The 16,116-nt window shown below is 31.5% G+C and overlaps 2 protein-coding genes across 3 annotated transcripts in view; one reads left to right on the top strand and one right to left on the bottom strand.

Moving 5' to 3' along the window:
- The window catches only part of LOC130894480 (glutamate dehydrogenase, mitochondrial), a 38,071-nt gene extending 25,587 nt beyond the window's left edge, over nucleotides 1–12,484 (bottom strand). Inside the window, exons 1-2 of one of the 2 annotated variants that reach the window (XM_057801352.1) lie at nucleotides 11,439–12,484; nucleotides 2,665–2,865 (exon numbers count right to left, since the gene is read on the bottom strand). In XM_057801352.1, the coding sequence (XP_057657335.1) occupies nucleotides 2,665–2,865; nucleotides 11,439–11,874 (637 nt within the window). In that variant the 5' untranslated portion in view covers nucleotides 11,875–12,484. The remainder of the gene's footprint in view (nucleotides 1–2,664; nucleotides 2,866–11,438) is intronic. The other variant, XM_057801351.1, reaches the window with a different exon arrangement.
- A 635-nt stretch (nucleotides 12,485–13,119) lies between these two features.
- LOC130894487 (syntaxin-18) lies at nucleotides 13,120–15,869 on the top strand. The gene is made up of 2 exons (XM_057801360.1): nucleotides 13,120–13,900; nucleotides 15,475–15,869. Exons 1-2 carry the CDS (start codon nucleotides 13,222–13,224, stop codon nucleotides 15,729–15,731), a joined length of 936 nt encoding a protein of 311 aa, XP_057657343.1. The 5' UTR covers nucleotides 13,120–13,221; the 3' UTR covers nucleotides 15,732–15,869.
- Nucleotides 15,870–16,116: the final 247 nt, after the last annotated feature.

The following is a 16,116-nucleotide window of genomic DNA, read 5'->3' as shown; positions in this document are numbered from 1 at the left end:
GATTCGTTCTGTATAAGTGTAAGTAATTCAAAGCTTTAAATAACTCCAAATCGGCGGTTGGAGCTCTTTACGAAGATGAGAGCGTCAACATATACGAACCCACTCATGAAACTCTTTAACAGCTATCTCAAAGGAAACAAATTTCAAATGAAGATGAAGAATATAGACCGAGAGGGATTGGACCAGTGATTGTCAGCGATTTTCTGATTTTTTCCTTTGAGCGTACAGAAAAAGTTTCCCAAAAATATAAAAAGGCTGCCTGGCGCGATTTTCTGAATCCTGTTATGTTTATAGAATGATAGTTTATGATCGTCGTCATAGTCCCAAGTCTCGCATCCGTATGTGACTACGGGACGGATTATTGTCTTGTAAATCGTGAGCTTTGACCTTCATGAAAGCCCTTTTAACTTACTGAAGCCATCTAATAAGGGTTTGGAATTAATTTTTGCCGCAAAATCTTCTTCGATTGAGAGTATTATTGAACCAGATAGTCGATCCTGTTTCATATTGTTTCTTAAGTAGCTTTTAATTTAGAAAAACTTCTTTCTGTGGAAGCTGTACTTACAGGCAAGTCAACATAATTCTAATAGCAATGTAAACATTAGGATAGATATCTTCAAGTTCATTTTTAATTATGTATTGAACCATCTGACTGGCGTCTTTAATGGAGTTTGGTAAATTAGGTACTAAAAGTTGTAGTTCTCACTGGAGCTCATAAGATTCTATGTCTTTGGTTTCTCCATTTTGAATTACTAGACCTAAATCATTACAATGCCTTAAAAGCTCGATATTTGGCAAAGATTTTAAATTATTTACGTCGAAATCCTGTTATGGTTAAAGAATGACAGTTTATGATCGATTTTAAGAAAATTCTTTTGAGTGAAAGGTCCTAAGGGCTAATATATATGAAAATGCAAGAGCAGCTTGCCAACTAAACGAATCAAACAAATTTGGTTCAAAACGATCGGAAAAAATGTTGGTAGGACGTCTTCTAGGATGTAACTCTTCCTGGACCTCGGAAAATATTGTGGAAAATTTTCACCCCGAGTCCTTGATTTTCTGAGTCTTAAAAGGGTAGTAGTAAGTGCAAAAGTGGAAATTACTCGTTAAGAATTGCGTTGAATGATTTTTTGTACTTGTGGTAATGAAGCATCATCAGAAATGACGGTTTACAATTATTTTGCAGAATTTCGTCATGGTCGTACGTCCATCAGCGATGAATGTCGAGAAAATCAGCCAGGCAGGTCAAACAACTGAATATATGAATAAGAAAAACATCAAATTAATGTCACATTATCCGTATTCACCCGATTTATCGCCTAATGACTTTTTCTTATTTTCCACTATAAAACAAAAGATGTGCGGACTGTGATTTCCATCACCTCAAAAAACTGTTGATGACTTTCTAATTTCTACGATATCAAATTCCAGAATTGGTTTGAGCATATGCAAAAATGTATAGAACTTAAGGGCGAATATTTCTAAAAGCAATAAAACACTTTTTTTCGGACTTGTCCCTTTTTATTTGACTTTTTATGAAAACTTAAAAGGTAATCATCGTATCGCCTCGGATTTACTGTTACGAACAAGTCCACGACTTATGCCGTGAAGTCGGTCCTGTTTGGTTATAATGAAAGTCTAAAATTTAGCGAAAGCAGAATTCGTTTACGTTTTGTTTTACATTTGTTTACATTGTTTCTTTTTTTAAACTAGTTTCTAGAAATTACTTTCAATTTATTTATTTTCGTTTCTTTACTTTCTAGAATTCTAGATATGTCGTTTCTGACATAAAATCGAGCATGTTTAGCGGAATTAGTTAGTTTATAACTGCAAGTTATAATGAACGGAGCGAAATAGAAAACCAACCAGTGAATTTGAACTAATTATATAAAATAATCAAGTGTTAGTGATAAATTAATTAGTATAAGTTATTTAAGTGCAGTGTACGTGTAAGTGAATAAAAAACAGTGTTTATAAATCTACACGGAAGACAGAACAAGTGTAACGAGATGGTTGAGAGTGTAACACATCATAATAAGGGAGACGCAGACGATATCTATGAATGGTGTAGAACATGGCAAATAGAAATAACGCAAGAAAATGTGTTCCCAAATAAGTAAGTATATGAGTACACTGCTTCGCTTTCCAAGGCTATTGTATACGAATGTGGCTTCACAGATATTGAACACCCATAAAATAGTCCTGACCTGGCCCCGTCCGACTATTTTTTGTTCGCAAAGCTAAAGGCCGAGTTAAAGGGTAAAAGTAACAGCAGAAAAACTTGCCACAAATATAGGGGACAGTTATTTTTGCTATTTCGATTTCAACCAGTTTGTGCTAGCAGCTTTAACCGCCTCTGCAGAAGCTTTCCAACCTCGTTTTTCGTCACCTTCTTAGGATTCTTCAGATTTTACTCGCCAATTAGATGAACGCCTCCCATTGGCATCCGTTTTTGTTCCAATATTATTGCTGGCTAAGCTCCAGAGTAAAAATTAGAAGTAAAAGCTTCTGAAGAGGTAAAGACTTCTTCCTTGCATTATAAAAAGAGTTACTGAATGAATAAACAAGCATTAGAGCTTTTTGGAAAATGTTGTTGGTACAACTAATTTTGATAACACAATCAACTAGCTACTTTAGATTTTTCTAATATCATTTCGTACTTACCAATAAAACCTTTTTTGACTAGTTCTAAAGTAAATCTTCTTGTGATCTTTTCCAATTCATGTTCAGAATACGTTTTAGGATCGATTTTGACGCCGGCTTTACCACCTCCAAAGGGAACATCTACACAAGCGCATTTGAACGTCATCAAAGCCGCCAAAGCTTTAACTTCATCCCTTGATACATCCATGGAGAAACGCATTCCTATAAATAGAACATATAAAAAAATAAGGTTTTTGGGGCCCTTTATATACAATTCCGCATACTCTTTCTTATTAAATTTTTAAAACTGGTAAAATAATTTTAATGTTTTGAGATTATATTCAAATTTATGATATTTTTCACGCTGTTGCGTCCTCGGGCCGAGTATGGCCAAAATAATAGCGTGGTTTGTTCAAGTATCCGGCAAGTATGGTTAGATAACCAACAATAGTTTTTTAGATGGTTTAGATAGTAATTCTTAGATGGTAGGCCATTGAAACCAGTTTCTTTCATTGTGACCAATTATTAGTTATACTCATAAGTTGTAGGTATAGTGCAAATGATAATGCCCCTAGTGTTTTTTATAACTATTGAACATAATTGTACAAAAAAGTATTCCAGGTATTTGTACCTAACCTCAAAACTTTCACCTTATAATGGGTTTATACACTCAAAAATATTTTGAATCGCGAATAACTCGAAAACAACGAGGAATTCGAAAAAAAGTGCTGCAGCAAAAAATGTAGAGTAAAAAATTCTCTACAGATTGGTTTTTAAGCATTTTTTCCTAATCTCAAAAATTCTCGCCGTAAAATGGGTTCATGTACTCAAAAACATTTTGAATTGCAGATAACTATGAGGATTTCGATACAAAATGCCGGGATAAAAAATGTGGAGCTAAACATTCTGTACAAAAAACGGTTCAATTTTTTCTTAACCTCAATTATAAATAGGTTTGAACGCTCAAAAATATTTTGAATCGCGAATAACTCGAAAACTTTAAAGTTAGTTTATTTGAAACCAAGAAGTAGTCCATGTGTGTTTACATATAGATGAAAATATTGATAATAATACGAACGACAAATCTCTCGTTGCATTTGCATATTCATTGAAAGTTCAAGTGCTTTTGTGGCCAATTTACCTCTTCATCTCGCAAATTTTCGAAAATTTCCCAAGTAGAAAATAGAGATCTTAACCCTGATGATGCATTTTGATTTTTTGAAAACGAAGTAGTTTTCCAAGAGTTAGAGCAGTTTCCTTGTGCGCCTCGAGTGTAAATTGGCTTAAATTCGCACTGGCGGGAATTCGCGAGTGGATGCTCCGGCTTGAGGGAGAAAAATTACTGCAGACCTTTTTTTTAGAAAATTTTGTGCTCTACATTTTTTGTTCGGGCAGTTTTTTTTCGAATTCCTCTTTGATTTCGAGTTATTCGCGTTCCAAAATTTCGAAAACCCGTGAGTTGTTGGGCTTATTCAGTAACCGAAAACCTCTGAGAATCTAGAAAATCAGAAGCGCCCAATTTAATTTCTGGTATAATCTTATTTTACCTGTACTTTTTACATATATTTAATTTTTGGTAAAGTGCAGTATCATCATTATTTTAACCCCCAAAGCCCGGAATATATCTAAATAATGCTGAGAAATATCTAATGTATAAATTGTACCGATCCATTTATATAAATAGAAGCACTTGAAAACGATAAAATATTGTTGATTAACCTTTAAATTTATATAAAACACATTATTATGATACGAGTATATGACTGAGTAATTGTAACTATACCAATTTCGACCTTGGATCCAAAATGTTTGAAAACATGTTTATTTTAACTATACAGTTGTGAAATTGAACTAAATATGTACATAAATTAATTATTTGAATATGGAACACCCAATTATTTCTCCTATTGGTTTATTTAACAACAGGTCCTCAATAAAATCATATTGCTATCGATGAAAATGTAATATTATGACGAAGGTTCGTTTTAAACAAGATAATGGCACGACAACACTCAAGCCACCCCCAATATATATTATATATAGGTGCTTCAGGCAGGCCTTTCAGGCCCATAGCATGAAAATGATTGCCTTTCATTCTTTCCAATTTTTTGCTTTCGAGTTCCAGTCCTGAATTCCTCTCTCTCTTTCACGTCTTCCATCACCTCTGCTTACCATCTTTTTCTTGGTCTTCCTTTTTTCTTGACCCTCCTTATTCTATGTCCATAATTTTTTTGTTGCATTCTCTGTATAAGACCCAGCCACTCCATTCTTTTGGATCTTATTATTTCGCTTAATACCTCTCGTCCAAATAAATTCCTTAATTCATTATTTGTTCTTCTCAACCATAATTCTTCCTCCTTTTTACCTCCTGGTATCCTTCTGAGTATTTTTCTTTCCCATATATCCATCTTTTCTTTGTCTGCTTTATTAAGAATCCACGTTTCGCCTCCATAGCTCACTATTGGTCTTATATTGTTTTGTATAGCTGTAGCTACGCTTTTCTGGAGATTTTTTTGGAACGTTTATTTCCTTTCGTCATCCTCGCTTCCAGATTTTCTCTCTCGTCACCGATAACCACCCCAAGATATCATATCTTTAAACTTGTACTACATTCATTGCTTTTACTTCGTTCACTTATATTGACAAACTTCTCATTGTTCTTATTCTTCGTGGTGTTGTCATTATCATAAGTTTCGATTGATCTTCGTTGACTCGTAGATTCACTGTCACTGTCACTGTTTCTATTGTAAGCATTTTTATGTTTCAATTCGAATTTCGCGCTCTGGAAAAGGAATTTTGAGAGGTTAGGTTGGTAACACGGATCGAGACTTGCGTCAGACAGATATAAACACAATAAAAATAAAGATCATTTTGAAAAAGTTTTTTTTTTGAATTTATTCTAGCCATCCAACAAAGAAGTTTACACAATGAAAGCTCGCTTTCCGTTGTTGAAAGGATTACTACATTATCTGCGTATGGCAGTAGTTACGCCATCCATATTTTTAGAGTCCTTGTCCATGTTCTGTTCAAACCGATTTTACGTACTATCCATTCTAATACAGCGTAGTGGATAACGGATTTCCCTATTTTAATCCTGAGTTGGTCTGGAATCATTTTGACAATTTTTGGTTTGCCTTTATCTTCGTTTTTATATGTCATTTTGTACAAATAGTTTGTGTTCACAGAATCGTAAACTGAGTAAATTGGCAGATCGTATTCACACCCCATTCTTTGTGTTTTCTCCATATACTCTCAAATTTCTATCTATGGCTTTAGCCATAATTTTTTAGACCGAATTATTGCCATTTTCCACGCTTACGATATTATTTCTTCTTCTCATATACTTCTTACTAAATGATAGATTCTCGTCTTTCATGTAGTTCCACCATATTCTTGCTCTATTTCGTCTTTTTTCAGTGATTCCCTTTATTATTTCTAGTATTTCCTTCCTCAATGGAAGCCACCTCCCAAAAACATTGTAAAATACATTTTATGGTAAAGTATGAATAAAACGATTCATTTTATTGAACAATAATTTGAACTGTCGCATAAGAAGAGGGAGCAAAAGATCGGTACAAGGAAAAGCTCGCGAAAATCTTTTGAAATGCTTAATGTTAACAGTTTCTTTATTATCTTATATAAACTATAGATTCAAAACTGAAAGGTTAAGTTCAACCCATTGGACACGTTTTAATTTTAAAAGGAGATATGGGACATCACAAGAACCCAGATTTGCATAGCAAATTTCGTGCTCCGTATTATGACAGAAACAAGATTTATTGGTTAAATATATTGAAAATGCTGTGGTATATGATGTTGGAAATTTTACAGAATATGCTCAAAGTTTCCATCTAAAATGGTAATGCATGAAGTTATACCATCGGACCATAGATTGGTGAACTAGAGAATGAGTTGAACGTGATGGTAGGAAACCAAATATTCGATGTGGGTATCTTTCCCGATATAATCTTCGTGCATTTACTTCTGCCAATCCATAAATCAGCTCCGTGAAAAATAGACGTGATTCAGATGACTGCGTTAGTTACTTTATGTGTCTACCGATATTGTAATGTCTTGTGGTTATAATGTGGCGGATAACGTCAATATAGTGTAAACTATATATATATTTTATTCGATCCCAAGGGTCATTCACCTTATTTTCATCCATGGGATAAGGGTTTTGTGAATTTAAAATGATTGGTTCCATTGGTATAGTTCCAATAAAGTGATGCACAAATCATGACTCCACTCTATCATGATAAAAAATTGCTTCTTCACTAGGCAGCAATCAAGAGAAAAGCGAACGCGAGGGTGTGGTCATCTCGCCTCCTTTGACTCGCGTCAAGGGATACAAGCGCACCGTCCACACTCTCGCACACACAATCCCTCGTGAAGAGTCTGGATCCGGCTTCGTTCTACGGGTTATTGTACTTGTGATAACCCCTACTTCCCTTGTGTAGGTATATATGGTTTTTGTTGATGAATCGTCTTGATTTTAGGTCTATTCTGATTGAAAATTAGTTTCTGAAATCAATGTCAAATCATATTTTGATACAGATCGAAACGTCAAATTCATTTTCAATCAGAATAGATCTAATTCCAAGACGATTTATGAACAAAAACATATAAAAAGGTCTAAGAAATAAAAAGTTAAAGAAAAAAAGGATCTATTGTTATATATAGTTCCTACACCCGCCTTTTTTTTTCGAATTACGTAAACAAGAAAATCGATTTTTCAGTACCAAACACTTTTACGACAATTTCATTGACAGAAAGGGATTGAGAAGCTACAGAAGCAGTTGAAAACTATGTAATAAAATTAGTTTAAAAATATATTAGGAAACAACATGATGTTATATGATGGCAATGATGTTATAAGCAAGTAACGTTACTACATCCAACATTACGTAATTTTATCTTAAACTAGCAAAATTTTGATTTAAATAAAAAGATTATTTAATTATCAGCAGACATAAGAGTCTGAAAACCAAAAAAGGGGAAAACATCTTAACAAAATTACCATTATCAATAAGAATAAGCGTCAAAAAAATTTATTTTTTGTGTTTTTATGATGAATTTTCACAAAAATTGATATCTGAGGTCAATAACTATAGTTTAATCTTAAATCTGGAGTACCAAATCTAATACACGTGCTTAATATGAGTACATCGTTTAGATATAAAATAAGTTCTTTTTAGATATCTCTACATTTATGAATTTCTAGTTGGTTCAGAGTGAAATTTCAAACTGCGGATTTTGCTCAAAAAAATATTAGATCCTCTAGTTAGTCTAGACTAGACTAGAGTAACAATTAAAAAATCTTTGTATATTACTGAGTAAACGGCCAAAAACTCAAAAGCCGCCTTCTGATACCTTTACGATTATACCCATTTTGTGGATTTTTTGATTTTTCCTGTAGTAACCACGTAATTGGACGACCACAACGTCCTCCATCATCGGTGTCTGTAGGACCACGTTTAAATTCCGCAAACCAATATCTAACAAATGGTTCTTTTCGATGGTGTATAAGTAAGTTAATAAGTATAAGTTTTAAATCATTGCTGAGCTTGTACAGTATTTTTTCACAAAATCAGAGTGTGACTATATGGTAGCGATAGAAGACCGGGAGAAAGATTCGCGCGATGTTGCATAAAAGAAAATATGGCTTTTTGAGAAGGTTCCTGGATGGTTTGTGCGGGCATTTCAATGAAAGCAATTACTGAGTTGGTTTTTATTGAAAGTGATGATGGATTAACAGCGAAGCGATATGTAGAAGCTTGTAGTCCGGACTTAAATCCTATCGAGAATTTATGGGATGATTTTAAGAAAAAAGTTTGGACTAGAAATCATTCACCAGCCACGAAATCGTACCTCAAAACGGCACTCACTAAAGAATGGGATAGCATCAAACTAGATCGAGTAAAGAAACTTTTTCTTTACTCTTTCTCTTTCTTTCTTTACTGTTAGTTATAATCCTTTTTCATTGTTTAAGATTCCTTTTTGTTTGATATATTTTCTTTGCCAAAAAATAACTCAATAACAACATAAATCAGTCATTAAAAAGCTAAGACTAGTTGTTTTGAGACCCTAAAATCAGAAAAATAATAGAAGCTACAAATTTTTGATAAGGACTTTTGACTGCCAGCGTACGACTTAAGTCGATTTTTTGCTCACAGGTGTATACTTAAAAAATTTATATGATAACATGTAATTTTATTTGTGGTTACTTTTAAGTTTTTTTATTTGTTTACAACTACATTATTGTTTTATATTTCTATATTTTACATCTAATTTATGTAAAGATTCGTTTTATTTATTCATTTTACTCGCTTTGTTTATGAAATTGTAATATTTTCTATAGCAATGAAGCATTTTCTCTTTCTCTTATTTTCTTTACCAACTAATAAGCTTGCAAAAAATTATTTTTATTACTATCAAAAATTTCAAGTATCTGTTAAAACATAATTCAGTTTTTTATCTTCTCAAATATATACATTAAGTTTCATTACTTGGATTTAAATTTTAGAAAATAATTCATTACACACTTGAGTAGGTATAAAGTGGATTAGATTTATTTTGAAGTGTTGGAAGCATTATTGATCTAAATATCTGATTATAAAATAATTTTGTCGGAAATATCCACTTGTATAAATATATTTAAAATAGGATTTATAAATAACTCTCTAACTTTCAATTTCTCGAATGCGAAAAACACAACAAAAGATATATTAATATTCTATTAAACTTTTTCAACAAACCACAAAAAAAATTAATTAGATATTAATAATTTAAAAACAAAGGATGATCCCATAATTCCATCAAATGTAAAAAAACAAGTTTCTGTTAGGTATATAATTTCATAAGATAATTATTAGATACTTGTTACAGGGGTAATGAACTAAAATAGTTTCTAAAGAAAAAAAATTATTTGATGGTAAAACCCGAGTTAAGCATTATTCAATTAATAATTGTAGCTGCTCAGATTGAGCTCTGTTGACCCTGATTTTTGTGGTCAACCCACATTTTATCACTACTTATCACATATTTTTGAAGCATCGACTATTGTTCTCCATTTCTTCTTGTTCTGCATCTGTTTGTTTTAGTCACATACTAATAGATTTTCCATATCTTGTACAATCTATCTTTCCATCAATTTTTTGGTCCTCAAGGCAATCTTTTCACACTGGGTCTCCATTCTGTAATTTTCCTTGTACCCTGTCGTTTATGTATTCTTCTAATGTGTCTATCATACTCAGAGAATACATTTTCGCTTTAATTGTATTGACTATATCCTAGTTTTCTAATATATTATTAATTTCATAATTCATAAATCCCCTATACTCATTATTTCCAACTTTCACTGGTCCATAAATTTTCCTAATCATTCTCATCTCATTATCCTTAGTTGTTCTTCGTTTATATTTGTTAGTCTCATAGTTTCAGCATGTAACTACTTACACTGCATTATGATTATATGCCTTATATCCCTCATGAATTCTTTCTGTAATTTTTGTTGCTTATCATGGTTCCTAAGTACTTAAAGGTGTTGACTACTTTGGAAGATGAGGTCATTTATCTTTACTTTTTCTTATTAAGTTGGAATTTCTGGAACTGTTGACGATATTCATACTAAACACACTGTTAACACCACCACTATATTAACACACACAATTACACTGCCTGATGCACCAATCAATAACCAAGTTAACGTTTCGAAAGACTAGAGGTAAACTAGTTTACAAGATAACCTCTTACAATTTTTTCTAATATGTTCTCAGGACTCTTTCAGTCCTTTGCTAATAGAGTTAAATCATCAACATATGCTTTTATTTTAATGTTAAACATTACCGCTGATAGTCCGTCACCCTACCTTACCCCAGCATTTATTTCAAATTCCTCAGATGGTCCGTTTTTTGTTATTACCCTTGCACTACAAGTTAGCATAGTCATTTTTACCAATCATATCAACTTTTGGGGTACTTGTAGTTTTTCTATGTCCTTTATATTTGTCCTATTTTTCAGGCTGTCGCATGCTTGTTTAAAGTCGATGAATAGCATTTGCATACTAATATTGTCCTCATACCTTTTTGCAATCACTTGTTTTATAGTATATATCACATCTACTGTTGATTTTCCTTGTCTAAAACCTTTTTGATATTCTTTTATATCTTTTCTATTTTGTTTGTTAATTTTATTATCTTTGTGTTCTCGTTTCTTATTTTTCTTTATATACCGTAATCATCTTGTTTCATAGTTAGTAGCCATCTCAACCTAACTCCTTTTTGTCTCTCTCTTAGTTATTTTACTATTACATTATTACATTAATATTATTTTTTATAATTCTACATAACACGTTAACCTTGTATTGATTAATTTCTTTGTTTATTAAAAATTTTGCTTATTGTTTTGCAATAAGATTCTAGTGTTGTAATATTATCAGTCTGATCTTATTTATGTATTCTTATTTATTAGATTCCAAAGGAGATATCTGTGAGACTATATTATACCAATATCACACAAATGCAATGTCAAAACTGCTCTTATCAACTTTATTAATACTTATCTAATAATAAAATTTATAATAGATTCATAGATTTTCAGGAATTTAAATTCTTATGTTGAATTTTGAGAACATTTTTATAAGCTAATATGTATGTAATATAAAAATATTGCAAACAATTTACTTTACATATTATGCAGAAATGGTAATTAAATGAAGTATTTGCTGAAATAAGAAAATAAGAAAACAACCTTTACAATATTAAGTAGTTGTACAATTAGTAATTAAAACTTACCTCCTTTGCATGGAGTTCTATGAGTGCTATGTTGAGCCCTATATCCTTTAATAATCTCATACTGTCCGTTATCTCTTTTAATAGGAAAAGAAACTTCAATAATATGATCACATTGTTCCATAAAGGTTAAAATACCTTTTACTTTAGCTTTTCTTTGATCTAAGGTCAACTTAGATCCTTTTGCCTTTCCCAGATCTTCCACTAGTTTATCTTCTACTAGAACACATGCTTTGTGAAAGAAATATTCGACCATGTCGAAAAATCTGGGGTTTGGGTGAGTAGGCATATCCTTTAATCTATCTGGAATGACATGGTCTGCATAAGTTCTACCTTGAAGTTGACTACATGCAGCTGGTAGGGCTTTAAGTAATGTGCTTACTTCCACACTTCGCGATTTTAACGGAGCGATTTTCGTTATAAACTTTAAATTCATCATTTTGTTCGTCTGAATTTGGCTTAATAATACTTTGTTGTTTAATTCACAAAATACATAGAAACCTGAAAACCGGCGGTTTCTAGGACCTTTCGTTACGTAATTATTACAACCGTGCTAAATAAGACAAGTTAGCAATAACTCTACTACACCCACCAAAACTCTACTAGTAGTCTCTACACAATACACGATTGTAATGCTTTAAAGTTTAGAATTAAACGTAAGAAGTGGAAGTGGGGTCGAAAGTTTGAATGGTGTGATAAAGCTGGTACCATTAACTACTTCAAATTACGATGTTACCCGATTGCCCAGTTCAGCGAAATGACAAAATATCTTTGGCAGGATAGCCAAAATATTTTACTTCTACCTTTTCCAACTAGTATTTAATTGATTTTATAGTAGTATTACAAATAAAAATCTATTAGCTAGGTGGGTTTAATTCATGGGAGCTAAACTACCTCACGCTATGGCCACCAGGTCGGCCTTGTAATTAAGAGATGGTGTCAAATTGAGTTAACCTAACGATAATAGTTATTATTTCTATGAATGATGAATTGTTATAAATGAAAGTAATTGAATAAGAACAAATGATAATAGTTGTAAAAATTTTACTGATATCTAGATATGATGATCTAGATATCTCTAGATAGCAGCGCCGTACCATGGCTATTTCCAACACTTATAATCCAGACAACAAGAGAACCAAGCCGCTATATAGAAATTAGGCTTGGTTTCCAAACTGTAGGTAAAACCGTTATAAGGATGAAAAGTAGAATGGTAATAGCTTTAGCTAACATTGAAATGGTCCTGAATTGGAATATATTTTGCTATTTAATGGTTTTAAGCAACTCCATAGCTGGAAGCAGTACAGAGGTTACATAACCTTCGAGAACCAGTTTATATTTTTACCATTTTTTGCTTAAGTTATAGCAAGCGCCCGACCATTAAGCTTAATATTATTGTCACAAAACTTCGGATTAAGAGATCGGAAGTTGGAAACCTCCAGTTCTAAATTTAGTAATTAAAATAGACATATTACCCAATACCATTTCTCGTATTAACCCAATTGACTACATATCCAAAGAATCTACTTATTAATTTTGAGAATTCGATGGTGTTTTGATAATTTTTTTTAATGTGAAAACTAATTTTTTTGGCGGCAATCCTCTAAGCAGATTTTTGGTACTCCACTTACACCAACGATCGGTTAGCATCGGATAATAAAGATTGCAGCTATCTTCACACTACTAATTGAAATGTCACATATGACGAAACATGACGTGTAACTTCAACATGAACTAACCTTAAATTTTACAAAAATTTTGTTCTAAATTAGCTAATTATAAAAAGATGGATATTACACCATTATTTAAAGCATCAATTAAGACAGTACGTACTACGAATAAATCTCTTGGCATCAAAGATCAAAAATCTAATATTTTAAAAAATCATAAAGATATTCACATTACAACTGCAAAAGATATAGTTAAAAAGATAGCACAATTGGAACAGTTTCTATTAGACAATAAAGCAGCATATTTAAACGTTATAAATTATTTATCCACAAATAAAACTATGACCGAAATAGACAGGCAGCAAGTAGATACCATGGCTGAAGAAATAATAAATAATTGCTGTGTATTAATAAATGATTATAAAAAGGAAATAAGTTCTATACCAAAAACTAATCAAAAGGAAGAACATTACCAAAACGTTATAGAGAGTTTAGAAAGATATTTAAAAAATGTTTCTAAAATTTACACAGAAGCAAAAGCAGTAAGAGTTAAAAGAGTTATAGAAACGCACAAGTTATCAAAATTAGAAATGAAACCTACGTATAAAAAAAAAGAAAATGACGATTTGCCAAAAAAAATTAATTCTGACATTCACAATGATGAATTTAAGATTAAAAAGGAATTGAGAATTCCAAGTGTACCTGTTGATTATGACAATCAACTGTCTGCAGAAGAAATGCAAATGTTTGAAACAGAAAACGAGCTTCTTTATAATGAACTTAATAGCCTTTCAGGTAAATATTGAAATACAATTCTATGAGATTAAATAATATGTTTCAGTATTTGAAAACATTATAAGCAAGTCATAAAAGGTAGTGCTTACTATAAATTCTTTTAACTAATTTGATAATTTTTCACATACAGGTTTTCGCTCTTCATATGCCAGTTTCTATTCACAGTAAATGTTGTTCCAATCAACATAATTATATGTATTTCTTTACTTTATTATTTCCTAGACCTTTTAATGTGTTTATGTTTCTAAAACACCTAATATTTTGATAAAGACCATAACAGGTCAAAACGTCAAATTTTTATTGTTTTTAAGACTAAAAAAAATTAATTTTAGATCGGAGGAGATCTAAAATCAAGACAATTTAGAAACATAAACATAAATTGTATATAGGTACTCCCAATGTTCATGTAACTTCCAGTTCTTCTCTTACAGTATTTCTTATCAATTTCTTGGTTATTCCTAATATTTATCTCTTGTATTTCATTTTATACTCACTTATTCTGTACTATTGAATATGAAGGTTTGATTTTATTTCTACTGCTTGAATTTGGACTTTTATTTCTATATCATTTGCGCCTTATTATAAATCTAATGTCTTCTTGTCCATTATAGTATAAAACATATTGTGCAGTTTTGAAAATGTTTCATATGGTTTCCTTTAGTTTCATATTTAACTAACTGATTCAAATGATTTTATTTCAATATAAGAGAATTGTAGACTTCTAGAATACAATTCTATAAGTAAACCTTCCTATGTTTTAACCTCAAATCACTTGAGCACTATTAAACAAAATTTGATGTCTACAATTGTAATTTGTAGTCTCTTGGACGTAACCAGAAGATACATTGTTAGTATGCATATAATAGATAATAGTTATTGTACAATTTGAAGATTGATTTTGATTTTTCTCAAATATCTAATAACTATAGTAAAAAGTCACAGAAACAGAATAATAAAGGTACATTGGGTAACACTACCATGTTATTTTAAATAAAAAATGTGTCTAATGATATTCTGCTAGTGTTTATATAATGTTTTATCCCAAAATATCCAAAAAGACACGTAGTATATTTACTTAAAAAGTATTATCATGTTATAAGATATTGCAAAAATATATAAAACTTGCAGAGGTACTGACTGGCCTAGCTAGCTCGATCATTATTTTACTGGGATGTTATTCTAAACCTGTGAATCTCCCTAAGATTTTGCTATAACAATGTGATTAATTGTAAAATTAAATTTGCAACATCCTGAATTTATACCACATAATAGAAAAATAGTACAAATCTGTGGGATAATAGCTTTTAGTGGAAGAAGTACATTAAAAATATCTCCAGGAAAGCCACAATATCCATCATGGTGTTCAATAAAACAGCAGCCAGAGGTGCGGATGTAATCCTCATGTACTATGATGAATGTACACTTACACTAAAATAAGTTCTTCACCATAGAAAGGGTTATATTGAGCCTACCAGTTCCTGAGTTTACCGCGATCGCCTAACAGCGTTATAATATTGTAGCAATTAATATTTTTTTATATATGTAATAGCTTATTGCCAATGTACTATTTTCAGACGAAGTTAAACAAATGGAAAGTAAAGTTGTCCATATAGCCGAATTACAAGAATTGTTTACTGAAAAAGTTTTACAACAACAGTCAGACATCGAAAGGATAGCAACAACTGTTGTAGGTTCAACTGAAAATATAAAAGAAGCCAATGAACAAATCCGCCAGGCTATACAGAGAAATGCTGGTCTTAGGGTATATGTATTATTCTTTTTGTTAGTAATGTCTTTTTCATTATTATTTTTGGATTGGTATAATGATTAGATAGTTTTTTAAGATTATTATATTTTTTTTTATTTTATTTATACTGTTTGGGGAAATCAAGAAAAGTTTAATGTATTGTTTAAACACTTTAAAAGTTTAATATATAAAAATAAAGTGAGTACTTTATTGAATCAAAAATTTGTGGGTATTTAATGAGATGAGCCCCATAATCTGGCTTCCTAGATTACCTTATCAACTCTGTCACAAAGGACAAAACCAGATCAGTTTCTTCTATTGGTAGTAGGATGTAGCAGTGATTGTAAGAATGGGCTTGAAGGATCTTCTAGTTAGCTATGTTGCTTGATGCTATTTACAATGATTCCATTTTTTACATATGAAATCTTTAAAGAAAAAATTTGATGTTACATTCAGAAGATTGATGCTT

The sequence above is a fragment of the Diorhabda carinulata genome, chromosome 5, assembly GCF_026250575.1.
Source record: "Diorhabda carinulata isolate Delta chromosome 5, icDioCari1.1, whole genome shotgun sequence".
In the NCBI taxonomy this organism is placed as follows: Eukaryota; Metazoa; Arthropoda; class Insecta; order Coleoptera; family Chrysomelidae; genus Diorhabda; species Diorhabda carinulata.
This window is presented reverse-complemented; position numbering and strand designations above follow the sequence as displayed.

Bases quoted from the DNA above. Each gene is read 5' to 3' on its own strand.
- LOC130894487 (XM_057801360.1), top strand. From the start codon at position 13,222: ATGGATATTACACCATTATTTAAAGCATCAATTAAGACAGTACGTACT. The intron at 13,901-15,474 runs GTAAATATTGAA...TACTATTTTCAG, and splicing joins TGAACTTAATAGCCTTTCAG to ACGAAGTTAAACAAATGGAA.